We start from the raw sequence: 21,534 nt of genomic DNA, 5'->3' as shown, positions 1-21,534 counted from the left end.
CTGAGTAGAGTGAATGCTTATGAGGAGGAATCTGTTCTTGCTCGGTGTGTACCATAGACATGCAGAAGACGAAACACTGCTTTTCCAATTCATTACCTTTACAGAATCACAACCAAATCATCCATTCACTTCGTAAGCTCTCATAAATGGCATTTTGAGATTGTTTGTTTTCTCATCTAAATAGCTTGGTCCTGTCATTTATGATTTGAAGAGTTCTTTGCTCTTCCACCCCCGTAAGCAAACCCATAGTATTATTTTCTTGAACATTCAGAGATCATTTCTTAACACAAATCTATTTTCTCTTCATATAGAAAACACGGAGTGACTGGTTTGTGACACAAAAATATATATGTATATATATATATATGTCTGAAGATTCAGCAAGGCTAGGATTAGGTAATTTACACACTATTTAACGTGCGCTGATCTCTCCTGTCTTCATAAGTTTTGCTAACCATTACTTTCCCTTCAAACTACTACCTTATCTATGTCAAATGCAGAATATACTAGAAAGAGCATTAGATTTAGCATTAGGAGTACTGTTTTAAGGTCATTTTGGCCCTAAACTAGCTGTATGGCCTTGGTAAAATGACTCATCTCCCATAACTAATCCTTATCTTCAGCTCTGACCTCTCTTCAGGGCTTTAGTTATGAAACTTCAAATTCCTACAGACACATACCACCTCTCAGGCAGCATTTAATTCTTCAGGAATATAGCTTCTCCTGGATCTTTTATTATTACCCAAATTATAATTGTTATTTGTTCAGGTATTCATACCTCTTTTCTTCAACTGAGTGTCTTCAACAAGATTATACATTGTTTTAAGGGGAAGAAATTATCCATATATACATCTTTGTCTCCTTACACTATCTATCATAAAATAGTAGCTTAAATAGGCCAGTTTGTTGCTACAATTACTTGAGTTTACACATACCAGTTTGAGGAGATAATCACTTGACTTAGCAAAAAATATAGCCAAGTTTGACATACTTGCAGGTTTTCAGAGTCTTCCCTGACCACACATGCTGAGCCTGCTCATGCTGCTTCCCTCCACTGACCCATCCACACCCCCCAATCATCGTCTACATCCCCATGTTGTTTTAGCTTATCCATGGCATTTACACTCTCTGCAATACCATTTTCCCCTCCTTCTTTCTTTCTCTCACTCCCTCTCTCTCCTTTCTCTTTTTCCTAATCTATTGTCCAAAGGCTGCTACTAGGATGTAAGCTCCATGAAAACACAAACTGATCATGCTCATTAAAAGTAGTACATTTAGAACCTGCACCCCGGTCAGGTACACGGTAGGCACTCAATGAATACCTGCCGAATAGCTGAACTCGCCCTTTAGTATAGTGATGCCTGTTGTAGACTGAAGAGTGGAAACAAACAAAAATACTTCACATGGTTTACCTGCAAAGAGGTTCTACAAGGTCCTTTTCAAGAAAATCATGATCATTCTTGACAGCCACAATGTTGATGGGAAATTGTGAATCTGTGAGAGAGAAAGAGAGGCAAAGAAGTTGATGTACTTTGTTTTACCCGAATGAGCACCAACATATTCAGACCTTCAAGGTCTGTAAAAGTCACTGATTTTAATAGCAGTGACTGCCCATTGTCATTGTGGGGAATATTTAAGAGAGCAAACAATTGCTATCACTGTAAATGCTTTTAGGAGTACAATATAGGTGCAAAATATGAGGATAGTCAAGTGCTTGACCTTGGATGGGATTGAACACTAAGTGCCTGCATTTTTCTAGCTCATCCTTATCACAGTCATAGGCGGATGTGGCCTCAGAGAAGAGCTTTTGCACTTTCACCATCCACCTAACATGTAGGTTACTGGCATCTGTCTTGATGGTTTCATGAAATACTTAATTTGGCAGATTGTTTTTCCTTCAAAAAGGAAATTTCCAAAAATACCCAACGTTCTATCGTCTGAAATTTTTTTTTAGTAGCAAAATCTTTATCACTCTGGAGTATCAGCAAAATACTCAACTAGATTCTATCCAAAAAGAATAATTCGAACACTACTTCTCTCCAATAGACAATTCATGCCAGCTTTGAAGGTCACAGGCAATATTTAGAACACAGTGTTAATTCTGGGTACCTCGTTCATGGAGGCAGCAATCTGTAGCTCACTGGAATAGAGGGCATAGCCAAGTCTAACAATGCTGGGTCACTATCATTGTCTTGCCACTTTTTCCTTTATCTCATCTTGTATTTTGTGCTGTCTACACCTTGCCAATCATGATAAATCTAAGGGCATCTAAATCTTAGCATGAGTTGGAAAGAGAAATAATTCCCCGTCTGGTGAAAAAAATCATGTGAGTGACTTGCAGATGGTTCCAGAATGAAGCTGTCTTGCTCGGCTAGTGAGGGAGGGAGGGAGACACTTGTGATTTTTTTCACAGAAGGCTGCCTCTTGCCAGCTGTGCTCCTTGCTAGGGTCTGGTTTGAGGCTCCTCTCTCCTCCTGGGCTCTGGCACTCTCTTCCGTGGACTGTCCCTTTGGGCTCACGGTAGTGACAGCTGTGCCACTACAAGCCCTGGGCTCTTGCACTGTGCACTGTTCCTCATGGCCACCTCCTGTCCTGCCTGCACCTTTGTAATGAGCACTGTTAGAAATAAATCCTCTGCCAATGATCTTGAGCCTGCCATCTGCTCACTGTTGGGGTCCTGACTAGTTCACTACTAGATAAGCACAGTCCGAGAAGTAGTTAAAGTCTTGGTTATAATTTTAGATATAAGGAACATGAGTATGTCTGTTAACTCAATTAAAGAATCAATGAAAAGGCTGGGCGGTGGCTCATGCCTGTAATCTCAGCACTTTGGGAGGCCAAGGTGGGCAAATCACTTGAGGTCAGGAGCTCGAGACCAGCCTGACCAACATGGTGAAACCCCGTCTCTACTAAAAATACAAAAATTAGCCAGGCGTGGTGGTGCATGCCTGTAATCTCAACTACTTGGGAGGCTGAAGCAGGAAATTGCAGGAGGCAGAGGCTGCAGCAAGTAGAGATTGCACCACTGCACTCCAGCCTGGGTGGCAGAGGCAGAAGACTCTATCTCAAAAAAAAAAAAAAAAAAAAAAAAAGAATCAATGAAAGGAAGTATAATGCTAGCAATAAAACACCTTACCTAAAACTCAGAAGAATAATATCTGATTCATGTTATATCTTCACATTTTTCATATAAAGTAAACAGAATTAAAGAGAAATCTCAGGACAGTTAATTTTGTGACTTCTAGGAAGTTTATTAACAGTGAATTCATTGTGATTTCAAGAAAAGTGAGAGTAGTAAAGGAAAAACAAGGAGAAAAAGAAGAAAGTGCAGAAAAGCTGCTGATGGCAGAATGCTGGAAAGAAAACACCGAGTTGGGGTTTGTGGTAAAGAGATGGGAATTAGTAGCAGGAAGCAGAAAGTAAAGCGGGCCTGGGAAGTGATACCCATTTCTAAATCGGTATCAGGATAACCCCTGGGCATAGCAAAAAGGCTGAGGGAAAAATAAAGCGAAACAAAATGGGCAAGAAAAAAATCTAGAAGTCAAAACACACCACAGGATACGTGTGGTTCATTTCAGATTTATTCTCTGTACAACAGCGAAGGGAAGGGCTGACATACCCTCATATAACTGAGCGTATTGCGGGAACCCGGCAGCACGGAGCCAGTCACATGCTTCTTTCGCCTCAATTTCTGAAACACACAAGAGAGAGAAAATTGAGTCCCACAGCCGCACCCTAGTACTCTGTCTTCTTAATCATGGATACACTGGTGAGCTTTGTGCAAGTTATTGCAACGCAAAATTGTTCCAGGTAAGTCTGCATAAGTAGGCTTACCCAGGAGTGGGTGGAAAACGAGCGAGTAATACAAAGGTCCTTGTTATGTGTCTACTAAGATAATCTTCAATGTAGATCCGTAAGTACGTGGATAACAAAACCACAGATAATAGAACACAAAGGCTGAGTCTCAGGCAGGGAAAAATGTCTCATTTATACACCAGGGAACCAGGGCACTAGGGGAAAAGAGGACATTCTTCTTTACATTTCTTTTTTTTTTTTTAAACGGATTTTTTTTTAAGTTCCAAAGATTAGGCTAAAAACGTTTATTCAATATTCCTTTATTCTTTCACTCTTGGGATAATTTTAAGAAAGACTACAACTGGATTGCCTATGAAAATGTATTTTCTCATGAAAAAAGGTATTACAAAAATCCAATGTATTATTGTTTTAAAAATTTCACTAATAGCCTTAATTCCCCATGCATTATAACAAGATGTTCATTAATGAAGCACATTGGAATGATTTCAAGCTGTAGAGTGCAGCATAGAAGAGGAAAGTTGATTATTTGGAATTGAGACTTCAGTTTGATGGACCTTCCAGAACCTCTGAGAGCCAAGCCCAAGAGGTTGATATGTCCCTTGGGCGACCATTTTTGGTGTGGATGCACCAACAGCCCACCGGACCACCTGCCTGGGGAAGCTGTGGAGTGAGATGGGAGGAGTCTACAGTATGTGAACCAGGTCACTTTTTGACCTTGTGAATCCTGGATCACTTCCCAACCACACCTCTCTTAGACAAATATGAATCCAAGGGGAAAGAAGTTCATCTGTTGAAAGTCCAGTTTCTCCAAACAAAATTAAACAGCCTGTTATCACAAGTCTTTACCAAGGCCTTTTCCTCTGCTGTTAGGATGGGTCCCTGTCAGGCCATTGTATTTCCATTTACTATGATGTTAATTTTTCCCCGTAGCCAAAGCTGGAGTCTACAGGGTGCTCTTGGGATCGCTGCACAGAAATGATCTACAGTAACATCACCCTGGGCCTGCGATTGTACCTCAACATTGAAAGCTCAGTGTCTGTGCAGTAAGATGTTTGATGTGCCAGAGCTATTTGGTATATGTTAGGAAAATAGACCAAAGGCCAGATCTTACTCAGGCATCACCAGGAAGAGCAAAACTCGACTGCCTAGTCCCATAGATCTGCTTAAATCTAGATTGAACTTTGTCATTAAATCCAGGGAAACAGAGCCTGTGGCGGCTCCTACCCCAGAATGCCTGCCTCTTTTGACATCCCCTAATCTACTGTTACTCCAGGGACTGACGATTTCAAAAGCTTGAGATTTGTCTCTGGTGTGAGAATTTTCCACTTAAGTGTGACCAGCATGTTCTTACCATGTACCCATTCCTGCCACGGACACATGGTTCAGAAACATCCAGGGAACCAAGCTGGAAAGAAAAGCTATTGAAAGCATTTCTATCAGAAAGGGAGTTTCTGAGATCCATAACTGCTGTTCAAAACAGAGCTTCACTGAATTGTGCTGCATGGGCTAACTCGGGCTTTCCTCTGGGAAGGTACAAAAGGCAATTAATTATTGCATTGCTCAAAAGTTCTATTTAGTACTCAATTGAGAGTCTGTATGTGAAGGTTTCTACTTTGATAACCACACAAATATTTCAGAGGAAACAGGAAAACACACTTTCTATCTGTAACGTGTGGAAAATGTGGTGAGTTGCTACTGAGTCATGGATAAAGTGCTGCCTAATAGATTTTCAAGCTTCAGATTTGCTTCCCGTTTCCATATAATACAGTGGGTAGTAACGAGAAAACATGTCTAATTTCTAGACATGCTCTAAACCTAATTATGAGTCGGCAAGTCTCGGAGAGAAGCACTGAATACTGTATTTTCTCTTGGCACTACATGAATCTTATGTCTTTTTATGTTTCATTATTACCTTTACTACAATCAAAATGTAGTGTTCATCAAGAGAGTCCCAGAGAGCCAGGCCATGAAGAACAAATGGGGAAGACCCGCAAGACAGGGGCTCTGCAGCCTAGAAAGCTCAAAGACAGAGAGTGGGAAGTGATCTATGAAAGAGTTTGCACCCCTCCAGTCCAGGGAATGTGGTGAGCTCAGATCCTGAAGATGAAAAGGATAACTTGGTGGAGAAGAAGTGGGCAGCCAGGAATCCTTCTAGAAAACTCCCCTTGGAACATCATGTGTTTTCACGAATTTGTGGGGGCATCTAAAAATCAAAATAATTGAACCCACGGACAGAGAGAGTAGAAGGATAGTTACCAGAGGCTGGGAAGGGTAGTGGGGGCTGGAGGGGAGGTGGGGATGGTTAATGGGTACAAAAAAATTTAGAAAGAATGAATAAGACCTACTATGTGATAGCACAACAGGGTGACTACAGTCAATAATAACTTATTTGTACATTTTTAAATAACTAAAAGAGTATAATTGGATTGTTTGTAACATAAAGAATAAATGCCCAAGGGGATGAATACCCCATTCTCCATGATGTAATGAGTTCACATTGCATGCCAGTATCAAAATATCTCATGTACCCCATAAATATATACATACACCTACTATGTCCCCACAAAAATTAAACATTTTTAAATTTTAAAAACAACACTCCGTTTGGAACTTAAAATTCTGGTTGGACAGTGGGATGGGGCTGAAGCTAGCCAGAGAAATTTTATGTAAAGGGCTCCTCAGATAATAACCGCATTGGGTTTTTTATGACAGCAACATGGATAATGAACTGAAATCCTATTCAGAAACAAACATGAATAACCAAATTTTAACCAGAACCCAGATAAATCAATCATTCAAATAAGCTGATTTTTTTTTTTTTTTTTTTTAACTGGGCCAGCACTTAAGCTTTTAGGCTTCGGGGTCAAATGACAACAAAACTGCAGTGAGTAAATATCATAAATTAGAAGCAGCCCTGTGCCAGCCATGGCGGGTGGCTCCTCGTGTAGCATCACTTCCTATACCCAACTTCCCATTCTATTTGCCCAAATGTCTCAAACACACACCCTCATTTCATATTCCCCCACCCTAGGTGGAGTCCCAACATCCTGATACCTCAATTTAAGAACAAAGCCAACTCTCATTTACCAGCTAGTAACAAAACAAACAAAATAATCTGGCATAATTCACCCCTATCAAATCTGAGTTTGCCCATCCAATTGAGGTGGGGGGAGATAAAAAAAAGTCTTACAATTTTTATTAATTCTCCATGGTCCTTACTAACATCAACCAGCCAAATACTAATGCTTTTTCCCCAGGCCCTTCCAGTGGCCAAAATGACTGTGAGAATTAAAAAGGAATCATTATTGCCAGTGCCATCATTTCAAAAGATCTACCTAATGAGATTTCAACGACATTTGAGGAGAAAAGTGTGAAAATCTCTTTTTTTTATGGTGCTCGTGCTAGCCAGCATAACATTATGTAAAAGCATGAAGGGCTATTAAAATCACATTTTGACAGTTTTATTTGTTAACCATTTGCTACCCTTACCTGCCCCTGTAGCAGCTCCAGGGCTGCAAGGCAAAGAATCAGCTCACTGCAACTCTCTCATGGAAAACCTGAGTGTGGAGTGAAACCAGAGAGTGGCCCTGGACACAAGGGCCCACCGATCTCTATGGAGGTTACTGTGCTACTTTGCTGGTGAAAATCCAATCCATTCAACTTGTTATTATGAAAGGATTTCCATGGAACTTTTCTAACAATTCTATGTAATAATTATTTCATTTTATTCTCTAGCAGGTATCTATTTTTGCCTGTCCAACATCCTTCTCTACATCTTCTGATAACGGAACCTCTTTCTGCAAGGAGCCTCTTCTATGTGGTTTATAGGGCTGATGCCTCTTGCCTCCAATTACACACCCTAGTCCTGTCACCAGCACCCACATAAGGTGACCTGATTCTTAAGAGCACCCCATCCCTGTTAGTCTAAGGAGACTGAGGAGCTTTGGTACCTTTAACCAACAGTCATTTGGTGGGGGGCTGAAATCAACTGGCTGAAAAGGGAGATATCCAGTGTTTCCACTGGTAGCCTGGTCTAGCAAACCTTTTCACTGGTTTACTCAGTAAGTTCAGTGGATGGTGTGGTGCTATGCGTGCTCTTCAGTCATATATATCTGCAATTCCACTTAAGGCAAAGTCACTGGCTTTGCTTCAGTTTTCTTACACATGCTTAGAGCATGATGTGACCACTATCCTCAGACAGACCCAGCAGAGGGAAGCTCTCGCTAGCACCTGGGGGGCACCCACTGCCATGGGTATGAGAACAAAGGCACCGTGAAAACAAACCATGGCTGATGTGGGTTTTCACAACATATTATCGTGCTTCTTAATTATACATGCCCGATGTTGAAAACGTACTAATAGAGAAAGTCACAATGAATGAAAAAAGTCAACTCTTGCTCCATTATGAACACCTAATTTTATATGTTATCTGTCAAAACAATACTATGGTAATATCTTTGGTTGACTGCTTTTTTCACATAAGAATACACTGTGAATATTTTCTCATATAATAATATTATTTGTAAAAAATGGGAAATTTACTTTGTTTTGAGAGTGATGCTTATTTTGTAAAGATTTGATTTTTGAATACTGCCAATTGCATTTCCCTGTAGGGAGATTATAACATCAAGGTAGTCAAGAGAAAATAGTTCAATAGGACCTCACCAATGTAGACGGATGGTGGAGAAGGCTGGAAGTCTATGGGAGTTAAAAGACATTTATAAGCTATTTATTTAACAGAGTCTCCTAGCTACAGACAGTCTATGGACAAGGCTCTGTAGGACCTCAGTCAAGTCAGGAAACATAGTGAGCACAGAAAATTTGCTATCCAGGTTTGCAGGCCTCATCTCACGTTACGACCTCATTGTATTTTTAAGCTGGTGCGTCTAGCGTGCTTCTAGGGTGCTTGGGAACAGTGTGTTCTCTTAGCTAAGCATTTTAAGAACTTACACTTGGTTTTACGTTTTTCTCAGCATAGCAAATACTTTTTCCGTAGCTCATTGACAGGTATTTGGTATCCTTTTTAAATGACCAAAAATTCAAATGAGGGCCAAATTAAAATTTATTATCATCAGAAAGGTAGCTGGCTAGAAAGAATCTGTTCTGTTGTGGAAAGTTTATGAAATCATTACATACGAGCACACGTATTTATGCTGTTCCTACAAATCTCCTTGAATTTCTATGGACAAAATGACTCCAATTTAAGTAGGTGTTCTTTTTCAGATGCTCATTCAAAGTACCTAAGAGAAGTAGGGAAAGGAGTGTGATCGTCATGGGATTTAACAAAGTAGGCTTGAGGAGAGTGTTTTGTCTTTTCCTTTAAATTGGCCTATTTGGTGGGCACCCTGTTTCTAAAAGACTACGGGTACCAGCAGAGCAGGATGACTCACCCACCGCAAGATGCCAGCAGTGGCTGCAATTATCACTATTAAAGTATATCAAAGGTGTTAACATTTCAACGGGCTTGTGGTTGTTGGCTTAGAATAATTTATATGGCTAACTTTACTACTTCAGGAGAATGACTCCTTTGTCTTCAGACAGAATTTCTCTAGTGAAGTCCCTATTTATCGAAGGTGTATTTCTTTGGCAATACATTAAGCCAGTTTTGTTAAAATCAATGCCAGGGTATCCATTCCATCTATATATGGATACAAATGATGCAATCATTAATATTACATAGAACCATACACTACCACCATAATCCTGCCAGGAGGGCTTTATTAACCTTAATCACAGATACAGAAAGGAATGTCAGATTTTTAGTAGTAACAGACTTTGATTTACATCCCATGGCATGGCATCAGGATATACGTTTTTGCACTTCTAAAATTAAGTTATTTTGATATGTAAAAGACCTTAAATTATACCAAATATAATTTTTTTCCTAATATTCCTAACATTTTCTTTCCATGATTTTCTAAGTTACTAAGAGGAAGTAAAATAGAAGTTATTTGGAATGAATTTGAGATCATTAATCACTGAACATTCAAAATAGTGGATCAACTTATAAACACCCACTTTATCTATCCATAATTCGAGGCAATCTTTTGCTTGATGTGCAATAAAATATCTGACTGTTAGCAAGTATATAACAATAGGAAGAGGAAACCTGGAAGACCTGTATAGAGTGGTGACACCTACCTGTACTCAGTCAAGACAGAGACTCTCAGCTCTCTTTACATGGACTTCTTTTCCAAACGCAAGAATGAGAGACATGTTGAGACATAAAATTCCTTCACCACTTCTACACATAAGCCTTGCTTCCTAGGCCTTGAAATATCTTCTGGAAGCTGGATTCATAGTAAATCTAGTCACTTAATTCCTATTAGAGTAAAAGAAGATCGAGCAAATTCTCTACCTAAGTAGAGAATAAACCTAAGTAGGTTTATTCCTAGTCACTCAAGGGTTATTTTTAATCAGTCTTTTTTAGCCTGGTTGGGGAAACCATAGATATTATGACATATGACATATATGTAAATCAAATAGATGATACATATTTACTGTTTATTTTTAATTAGCCTTAAATGTATAATTAACACATATATAGTATATAGTCACATGCACTTATGCATTTTTTTCTTTGTATGCTCACAGTGACTCCCTGCCCTTTCCAGCTGCCATGTGCAGTGCTCCTGCAACTAGGAGGCATACCCTTCCCACCTCACTAATGTCATGCTCGGTCATATGACCCACTTTGGCCAATTAAGTGTGAACAGACATAACCTGTGCTAGTTTCAGAAAAACACCTTGAGAGCCATCCCCTAACCCAATCAGCTTTCCTGCTCTTTTCCCTTTACCATGAGGCTAAGGGATATTCCTTCAGCCTAGGTGTCGGAATGACGACACTGGGGACAGAGACACAGCAGACCAGCTGCTGATACGTAATATAAGCAATAAATACATTTGTTTTATGCCACTACAACTCGAGGGGCAATTTGTTCAAGTGGCATAATCTAGCATAAGCTAATATAACACAGCTGCCAGCTATTCATTCTATAGATGAGGCATATGTAAGGCACTATGGACCTTTATCTCAACCTGAAACTATTGTTGGATGTCTGTTATCGTGGTGTAGAGATGAACACAGTCTCAGTAATCATTTCTGCACCGAATTCTGCTTCTCTGCCTACAGTGCATGATCTACATGAATTCCAAAAAATGTCGTAAACAATCCTCACATGCATCCACGTGTGTGAATGTGTGCTCATATACACATATGCACCACAGAAAATCAAAAGTTCAGTTGCAAGTGAATGAGGAAACTCATCAGAAATATATTTTCCATGCCTGTATTCCCCACAGTATTTAAAAAGAAAAAAATGTTTACAATCCCCAAACCCCAGTCAATCTCAGAGAAAAAGAAAGCAGAAAATAGATGCTCTCCCAGCCAAATAGTTCCTGACCAGATTGTTTTGAGTCAAGTTTTCCATGAAGCAGAGTAGTTCTTTATTCTTCTCTTTCATTTGGTACAGATTGTTCCAATCAGGCGCTTGTGGTATTTCTCAGGGAGGCTGCATGCATACATCCCCAGCTTTTTGAAGTTGTGGAGCCACTGCCTACCACTAAATCCCAAGAGATTCTTCAAGATGGAGTCAGTTAAGCAACTGAAATGCAAGGCAGGGAACACAGAGTTGGCCAGACAATTAGAGAGAGCATCATAATTTGCAAGCATTGGCCAAAACATCTCCATGTTGACCCACCAAGCCAGTAGAGTCTTCAGTAATCCTTCTTGGGACGAGTGCATGAGATTCTGCAGATTCTCTCTCTCTCTAATTCAGTTTCTCCAGCTTCTGTAGGTGGTGAGCAAGAGTCCAGGTTGCCGTCTTGATATTGGCTCTCAGAGCACAGCTCCAACTTCCCCAAAGTTGGCCAAATGACCAGTATCAGAAGGACCTGTGGGTACTCACGTTATGTCGTGCTGATGATTTCTTGTGTGGGGAAGAGCAATTGCTCTGGACAAATCCCACTACCACTAGGAAGTCAGATTTCTTAGCTTTTGACAGGCACTCTTCCATCCTACAGTGCTTTAAGATTTTTCTTTTTTAAATGTTAAAAAAATGCATGTTTTTAGGGATGCAAACTCCACCTGTATCTGTTTTCAGACATTTCTGAATGTCTATGCTTGTAAGAGGTTATCTGCTGTTTGATTTGCTCAACTCTTTTTTAGCTCTCGGTACTCCAATTACCCAAGAAGATTTCACGATACCAGGGAAAAACTTGCCATGTAGGCGAAAGAAGGAGCACAGATTCTGTTAGGATAAAGTCGCTCCAAGACTCCTGCAGGCCCTTTTCAATTCCTTTGCTCCTTTTGGGGTTGACATGGCAAGATAGATACAGCTTGGCCGAAGCTTCTGACTCCCTTTGCAAGGCTTTCGGTATGTAACTTCTCAGCAACTGTCATATCTGGATCAATCAAAACTAGTTTTTGCTTAATTTAATTCCAGGAAAAGATTTCCACAGCTCAAGTATAATCCTATTATCTGAGTATACACGAAAACTTGATATTGTATGTATTTTCTTAAAAAATTCCTTGGCACTGGCTCAGAGTGTAAATAAAATATTTACTGGGATTTTTCAACGTGTCTTTGCCAGTTTCCTGGAACCCTTTCTACTTGTCTGCTGAACGTAGGCAACGGCATTGGCGGTGTGAATGATTTTCTAAACATGCATCACTCATTCCAGGAATAAGGATTACATTCAAGACATGAAATTGTTACTAGGCTTACAGCTATCAATTGGTTCATTTTTCCCTATGCTCTTCAAGGCCAAAGATACTGCTGAGCTTAAAAGTTTACTCTCTAAGGGATTTTTATTTGCAGTTCATTAGTAGATACTGACAGCATATATTCCTTATTGAAGGAAATTTTAAATGAGTTCAGGTATTTGAAATAGCTTTACTTGATTTGGGATGGAAGAGATGAAGCTCTTCACGGAAGACTTAAGGAACTTAATTCCTATGCTGCAACTCCCTTTTTTCATCAGGCACAGTGAGGCATCAATGCCTTGTATCATGCTACAATCTAAACACATGGCATACTGAGATTAAAGTTAATTGAGGCATCCCATAAACATGCCATAAATGTAATTCAAAAAGTTAAAAGAGTTACATCAACTATAAAAATGTTTTAAAAGTTTAATATAATAGAAGTTTAAAAAATCCAGAATATTTAACATTGTGTAGCAGATAACTTCAAATTTTAAAGAACTCTTTGGGCCTTCATAATTATCGTCACAAAATCTTAATTGAGGATCTTCATAGTTTGATGTTTTAACAAAGTTGGAAACAGCAGAAGTGCATGCTGTGTAAAGACACACCTATTTCTAAATGGAGGTCCAGGTGGCTACCTTGTCTAATATGAATAGAATTTAATTCCCTGGCTAGCTTTGGGGAATATGACAACTTTTACTAATAAAGTCAGTATGACGGTCTTGGCTAATCTGCCTGCCAAATACTCACTGAATTCAGGTATAAAAAAGATAATTTTTCATAAGAACAGATTTGAATAAGAGATAAAAGCGGCTTAAAATTCCTACTTAAGTGAAATCTGATTGTAAGAGTAGCAAAATCTAAACCTAAGATTTGAAAAACTTACACACACCCACTCAAATCAAGGCTAACGTACTGATAGAAGGAAAAAACGCAAACCAAATCAGCCATTTAAAAATGCTACCAATTCCTTTCATGACTAAAGTACCAGCAAATGGGCTCCATTGTAAGGTTTTGGTGATGCTAGTTACACAATTCTGGCATACTGCAAGGCTGGCAAATCTGTCAAAGTCAACTCAAGGACCAGCTGAGCTAGGGATATCACTGCATTTTAGCAGCATTCATGTCAAACCATATGTTAAGCAAGAAGGCTGTCAAATGAAGGTACTATGCTTATTATTTGAAAATTAAATAAATTATTTCAATTTTCTGTTACTAAGCAAAAATATAAGCAAAAAGAAAACAAAAGTAATGGAGGAAGGGAGGAAGGAGGAAGAAAGGGGGGGAGGGAGGAAGGAAGAAAGGAAAAAAGGAAGGAAAAAAGGAAGGAAGGAAGGAAGGAAGGAAAGGAAGGAAGGAAGGAAGGAAGGAAGGAAGGAAGGAAGGAAGGAAGGAAAATATTGCTATAATTCTACCACCTAGAGATTGATCAATATTTTGTTGGAACATCTCTTGTTCTTTTATTATGAAGATGTGTTCATGTATCTAGGCTAAGTATACTATCTATTTTACATAATCTTTAAATAAAATTGGAATCTGCTTTTGCACTCGACAATGCATTTTGAACATCTTTTTATGTCAACAGATGTCCTTCTCAAACATTCTAGGTGGCTTGAATAACATTTCTACTGACATTACTTTAAAAAGCATCTTCTTTTATCAGTTCAGGCTTCCATAATCATGGGTTAAAAATAATAAATCTAGTTCTCTGGAGGCTTTCATTCTAAATAAAGAATTTCACCAGAACGTGCATCCTGGTGAACGTATTTCAGGGACTACTTCTGGGTTGACATTTCTCATGTTATTTCACATTCTGGAATAAGACACATCTCATATGGTTTTGATTTATATTCTCAGCAGACTTCAAAAAGGAAATTCCAAATGGAAGTTTATTCATGTACCAGAACTATGTTTAAATGATGCTACAGGGATATCTTAAACTAACAGGAGCCAGGAAATTCAAAACTAAGGTCCTGGACCATATTCCCACCTCTTCCTTCTTGAATGTCTTAGGTATCTGCAAAGTGGAGATTTTATATAACAGCTGTTTCACTTGTCTTTGACATTCTGCATATGTATTTAGACAATTTCAAAGATACATTTTACTTTATGTAACAACTTGGTATTTCCTGGTTGCCGAAGTTTCAAGGTTGTACTCAAAAAAACAAAACAAACTAGACCAAATAAAGAAAATCTCCACATCTTATTTTAATGACTAAATGAATATCTGGAGTCTATGTGACTCCCAAAATTCTTCAAATAATCAAAAGCAAAACATGATCCAAATTTGTAAAACTAGCAAATTTACCAAAAGAGCAACTCTTTAAGACAAGACTATTTTTGTACAGGGTTCATATTATTGCTTTAAAGAGAGTTTACAATGAAGATACATTCTAATTTCATTTTGTTCTTAACCAATGGCATATCTATTTCTGGAATAAAGCTCAAGTTTCTACTCTTATTGAATACATATACTTAGTTTTACAGATTAACTTTTTAAAAAGAACCTGTTAATGTTTTTGGAAAATACTGCTTTATTTGAGGGTATAATTGAACTAAATGGGCGCAAGAGGGGTAAATATGGCATCAGGCAGTTAGAAGTGAGTGCAAAATTCTGGATTCACCTCTCATTACCTGTGTGATCCTGGCCTGGGTAGGTTAATTCTAGCATGCCTCAGTTTCTTCATCTATAGAATGGGAATAAACGAGAGTACCTACCTCAGAGGGTTACTATAAAGATTAAATGATTGCATTTCTGTAAAGTACCTGGAGACAGTATTTGCTACTATTACTAGGGCAGAGGTGCTTATGTTACTTTCCCATATTAGAAAATAGTGGTTCTGATGGATGGTCTCTGATTCTCTTTTCTCGGCTCTCTTCCTTTGGCATTCAGAAGTGGAAGGCATTTGTCTTTATTTATTTATTCAACAGACACCTACTGGGTGCCCCTGTTCTGAAAGACTGCTGGTAGGTGCTGCAGGTGAATGCGAGGCTGTGGGCAGTGGGTCCTACCCTGTAGGTCTTTAAGCCAAGCAGGGATAGACAAAGACCCACCCAGGCACTGCTACAACCAAAGAAAGCAAAAGCCCAGCAGAACGGGACATTATCTCTGGGTCTCAGAGCAGGAGGGGGCATTTGGGATAAGGTGACCAGGACAAGTCTTGCAGTTGAGGTGAGATTCAGAAGAAGGTTAGCCACACGTTTCTGCCATAAACAACCCATATTCTCCCCCCAGCTGAATTTGGAGCTGAGATTCATGTAACTCACAGCCTTCTTGGAAGTAGATTCTCATGATCCTCCCTCTGTGCCTGCAGGAGGGCCCTGGGGTCACATGCCACCCATCAACCTGCCTGGAGATTCTTCCCATGACAGGTATCTAACATGCAATTCATTTTCTGCAATCCACAGAATATTTCATGACACTCTTTCTGTTACATGAAGCTGTATCTCAGGAAGCCATGCTTCACACAATGCAGTGGTCTTTAACAACATGTAATGAGAGTCATAAATGAGATGTGTCACTTTGGATATGTGACATTTGGACACATTCAGAAATATGACACCTTAGGATAATGGCAGTAAGAGCCTTCTCCTAAGAGGCTGTTACTTTTAGGATATAAACACCAGGCTGGGGAAGACAGTCTTGCGATTATGGTTCACAATGTGCTTACCAGTTAATAAGTAAAATATTAGCAATCACATGCCTGATATGTGGGGATCTCAAGGGCAAAGATGTGTTAAAACATAACCAAACACGCCAGGACCTTGGGAAAGAAATCTGTATCAGACATGTGGGCTTCATTAAGGGAAATGCCTTCAGAAGATTATTTTTCCATGTTATGAGAAAAAATCTGAACAAGCAAGTAAATTGTGAGCAAGGGATATGGGCTTCCTGTGGACTAATGACTGTGAGAAGTTGTGGGTTAATGTGGAGTCCAAGGTCATTGATCTCAAGAGGTCGAGAATCTCCCAGGTCGGCTTCCTAAGGTCATTCTCACTATGAAAAACACGCTAGGTGTATATTCAGGGATCTGCTTTGTGAGGAGGTGACAGGGAAAGTAATTCAAATATCTTTCAAATACTTAAACACATTTACATTTAAAAACAAAGAAAGTGTTGCTCTTATGCATATAATGATTATAATTAATGTTCCATGACTGCTGGAATTATCCCTAGTGCCAAATGGAAAATTTAGAAAGCCGTCCTTGAACCTTTTGTTTCTCCAAAATAAGAAACAAGTAAATGTCAACACATAATCTTTTTAAAAATTAAGATGAAGTCTATCTTGCTCAATTCAATGCATAAACTGAGAGCTCTTTACCTGGGGTTTTTAGATATAATTGAGAGGCCTAGGAAACCCTTTGTATGCAAACATTGTTGTGTGTTTTTTGTTTTTCCTGAGGTTACATAGCTTTCATCAAATGTGTGTATTTATTCTACCTCTAAGGTGTTCTCCTTTAGCCCAAGAAGATGATAACACTATGCCCCTTGGAGGCCTAAAGAGTATCAGCTTTGTCCTGCTCTGTTCCCTGTGGGCTATCAATTTCTGACTTTGAAATTTGGAGAGAGATAAATATTTTATCTCTCTGTCTTTACACACACACACACACACACACACACACACACACACGTATATTAATGCACATACATTCTGTAAATATGTTCTAGGTAAAACTGCAAACATCCTTAAATAAATATGTGGATTTTGTATCTTTTTAAATTTTGACATTGCAGGTACACATTACCAGATTGGAAACCAGATTGCATCTTTACATCTAATGTTCTTAGCCTCGAGTCTTGCAAATGGCTATCATTTAGTATGTTGACTGAATGCATGAATGACTATAAGAGGAAAACATTTATAGATCTGAAGGCCAATAAACACCCAAAACATCTCTCAGATATTCAGGTTCCTCCAAACTCACAAGGATGTTGTACAGATGGGAAAATGTATTGTGAAAGTCCTTGCAGACTGTAAGCCCCATACAAAAATAAGGTAACATTATTCTTCTAGTTCTGATTCTGCCTCTGAAGGACACAGCTATTCGTCGGCAACAGTGTCTGGGTATCTCGATACTGCTACTGTTTTCTGAAGGGTGGGGCATTTGACATTGTCCTGGCACTGCCTGGGATTGCTGCCTCTGCTGGCTCCAGTCTCTCCCTTTCTCTCTGGATGGAATCCTTAGGAGTTCCAAGTGCATGCAGTAATGGGAGATCTGGTCTTGGAAGAAGAGTAGTGAGAACAGATTTCCCTGTTTTCCCACAAAAGAATCGGTCTCCCTTTTTAAGATCATCTTGACCTGACTGAGGCATAGTCATATCTGAGAATAATCAATCATAATCATAGAAAAAGAATATCCCAGGACTTTCAAATATTTTGATCACAATCTTTAGTAAGAAATCAACTTCATATAGTTGTGAACATGCACACACCCACACATGTACGCACATCATACATACATAGACTGAAACAAAGTTTCACAAAACAATAGTTGCTCTTCATGTATGCAAGGAGATCTGGCATTTTTCTGTTCTATGCTTTCCTATTCAGAATTACTAGTCATATCCACTGACTTCATCACCCATCAGTTTAAAAATACGGTCTAGATAACACTCAGTTATGAGATGCATCTGGTAAAATATATTAATGTAAAAATGGAACACAGCTCTACGAGTCTGACACTTGAGGGTCTTCTTAGATTCATCCTCTCTCTTCCAGTCCCCCCATATTCTCATCACACAACCCCAGGACCTGCTGAATTTGACTCAAATATATTTCTTAAACTCCTACCTTCCTCCCCACCTCTGTCTCCTGGCCTTGGTTTATCAGAAGTGTCCAATCTTTTGGCTTCCCTGGACCACATTGGAACAAGAATTGTCTTGGGCCACACACAAAATACACTAACACTAATCATAGCTGATGAGCTACCAAAAAGAAAAAAAAAATTTACAAAAGAAATCTCAAAATGTTTTAAGAAAATTTACAAATTTGTATTGGGCCACATTCAAAGCCATCCTGGGCCACAGGCGGCCTGGGGCTGTGGGCTGTTTGAGCTTACATAAAGAAAATAAACAGATACTTCCAATGGATTTATTTATTTCCTCCTATATGTAGTTGGAATATAACACGTCCATACTTCTTTCAATGCAACAAAGCTTTCCTTCAAATTTGAGGAAAGTCTATGCTCCAAGAAAATGCACTGTCCTGTAGCTTCTCAACACTCTTGGCCATGCTGCCTTGTTGAAGAGGCTCAGGTATAAATTTAAAAGAGAAATCTCATTTTCAGAGAGATGATCTATTTATTTTCAACAACAGCCTCCATGCATGTCAGAAAATGTGGGGTTCAGGTAAATTCTGACTCCACTCTAGACATTTATGGTGCTTGGTTTAGACCCTCATTTTGTCTAAACCAGGACTTTTGCAACAGAACCCAATAACTCCCCTTGCTTCAGTTCTTGCCTTCCTTGAATCTCTAATGTGAAACTATGTTCATTCTCCTTCAAACTCCCTCATGTCTCCCTGTCACCTGCAGAATAAAGTGCCAGCCCATCACCACGGCCCACAGTGCCTTCCGGCCTGGCCTCTGTGTGCTTCAGGAGCTCATGAGAAGTCATGTGAAGCTGCCTAGAGATCCCCAGTCCCAGGCTACTGTTGCATATCCCAGACTTGTGCTTACACTGTTTCCTCTCCATCTGTCACATTCCTCTCCCTTTTTACCTCCTGACTGGCTCACATTTATCTCTATCAAGATTTAGCGAAGACATCATCTCGTGTATCCTGGGTTAGCGTGGCTCTTCTCTGGACTTTCACACATTCATTATGGTCCTTAGATTATACTGAAATGTTCTTGTTACACATCTCTCTCCCCCATTAGACCACAGCTCTTCGAGGGCAGAGGTTGCCTTTTTTTTTTTTTAATACTTTAAGTTCTAGGGTACATATGCACAACGTGCAGGTTTGTTACATATGTATACATGTGCCATGTTGGTGTGCTGCACCCATTAACTCATCATTTACATTAGGTTGCCTTATTTACTCTTTGTATCACTGGTGCCGAGCAGAGTGCTGGGGGCTCAGCATGTGCTCAAGACATGCTGAATTAAGGAGAAGCTGAGAGTGACTTTCTTGCTCTGCATAAATCTCAAGGCAGAGTGGACTGTAGAATGTTGATTTATTCCCTGCAAAGGACTTGTACGTTGCTGCTGGTCAAAGATCTTTTGCAAAGGAAACTTCTGTCCCCTGAAAAAGCTCTCCTGCTCTCTTTTTTCTCTCCTGGTCTGATGTAAAGAGGCCAAAGGGCACATGCCAGGCTTTCATAGCTTTCTGTTCCACTCTATTTGAGAAGCCTGGTGCTACTGTTGCTGGGGCTGTGGTTGGACTGAGTGCCAGACCCCAGCCTTAATCAATAACAAGAAATCTCATGAAGCCTGGAGGTGTTCCAAATGTGGGTTTGGAATAGTGCTGGGAAGTCAGATTTCGTGAGGGGAGTCATCTCCAATCTGGAGGAACTTGGGAGAAGGAGGGCAGTTCCGGTGATGAGCAAAGGATTAGGTCACCTTATGAGCAGGAATGAGTCCTGATCCAGTCAGGACCATGCAAAATCTCCCTGAATATGCCCTGGAGGAAACCCAGTTCCCCCAGGCTACCCCATTCACACCTCCAAGGGAATCATCCAGCCAGTCCAAGATGGCATTCCTGGGGAACAGGAGATGTGGGGGTGCTTTTAATTACAGTTCAGTAATGCCTCCCTTCCCATGAAATGTAACCACATTCAGCTATGATTATTCTGGTTCTCAGGAGCAGAGGAAATATGTGTGATGTAACAGGATGAGTTTTGGGGGTCACTGAACTAGTCAGGCCTGCCTATAAGGCCTTTCTCTCTACTTTTAACTTCTCCTTCCTGAAGGTGTAGCCTGTTGGACACCTCCTCCCACAAACCTTTCCTTTGATACTTATAGCCACCTCCACTCTATGACCTCTGGCCATCTTGAATTCTTACTTGTCCTGTTAGATATAACGGTGACTGCTGTCTCTTTTAGAGTTACAGCGTGAGCTCAGTGAATTTGAAAACAGCAGGGACAGGTCTGTGGTGGTTGGGGTTGCTGTGGCTGTTGTTAAGAAGGAAGATACAAACATGTTTGTATATGGGCATGGCTGCTGCTGCTGCTGATGGTTGATGGCCATTGTTGATTTTCAGAGAGAGAAAACTAGGCAGACCTAGGTGAAAGATATAGATGTCCCTAGTGGATAGAGTAAAGGTGGGAACAGATAAGGGGAAAGAGACAGTAAGTTGGAATTTTAAAAAATCTTTCAGAGAGGAAGGTGGCCATGGGGAGCTGGCTGAGTGTGAGTTTACTCTATGCGTCCCTGAGCAAGTTTCATTGCATCTCAAAGCCTCAGTTTCCTCATTGCAAAATGTGCACAACATTATATATACTCTTCAGAGTCATTGTAAGGATGTGAGAAACTCCAGAACAAGGAAGAGCATTTAGTTTACTGCTGCAATCCTGGTCTGTCACAGGGATTTGAAGTTGATGTTACGTTCACATTTGTTAAACAAAATGAATTATGTAATTTGACACAGAGCAGGCACTTAAAAATTGGAGCTATTATTATTAACCGAAATGAATACTTTTTCACAATTTCCACTGATGAACCCAAATGGCAGAAGAAAATAAACAGATACTTCCAATGGATTTATTTATTTCCTCCTATATGTACTTAGAATATAACACACCCATACTTCTTTCAATGCAACAAAGCTTTCCTTCAAATTTGAGGACAGTCTATGCTCCAAGAAAATGCACTGTCCTGTAGCTTCTCAACACTCTTGGCCATGCTGCCTTGTTGAAGAGGCTCAGGTATAAATTTAAAAGAGAAACCTCATTTTCAGAGAGATGATCTATTTATTTTCAACAACAGCCTCCATGCATGTCAGAAAATGTGGGGTTCAGGTAAATTCTGACTCCACTCTAGACATTTATGGTGAACCCAGGTATCAGCCCTTAAA

The 21,534-nt window shown here is 39.7% G+C and overlaps 1 protein-coding gene across 3 annotated transcripts in view; it reads right to left on the bottom strand.

Annotated features, from left to right (window-relative positions):
• The window catches only part of STARD13 (StAR-related lipid transfer (START) domain containing 13), a 260,701-nt gene that overhangs the window by 64,381 nt on the left and 174,786 nt on the right, over nt 1–21,534 (bottom strand). For all 3 annotated transcript variants that reach the window (XM_011946894.1, XM_011946893.1, XM_011946895.1), the window contains exons 2-3: nt 3,620–3,691; nt 1,413–1,494 (exon numbers count right to left, since the gene is read on the bottom strand). In XM_011946894.1, the coding sequence (XP_011802284.1) occupies nt 1,413–1,494; nt 3,620–3,691 (154 nt within the window). The remainder of the gene's footprint in view (nt 1–1,412; nt 1,495–3,619; nt 3,692–21,534) is intronic.

Source organism: Colobus angolensis, unplaced genomic scaffold (assembly GCF_000951035.1).
Source record: "Colobus angolensis palliatus isolate OR3802 unplaced genomic scaffold, Cang.pa_1.0 Scaffold255, whole genome shotgun sequence".
NCBI classification, from domain to species: Eukaryota; Metazoa; Chordata; class Mammalia; order Primates; family Cercopithecidae; genus Colobus; species Colobus angolensis.
The sequence above is the reverse complement of the archived record's forward strand: the minus strand, read 5'-3'. Positions and strand labels throughout refer to the sequence as shown.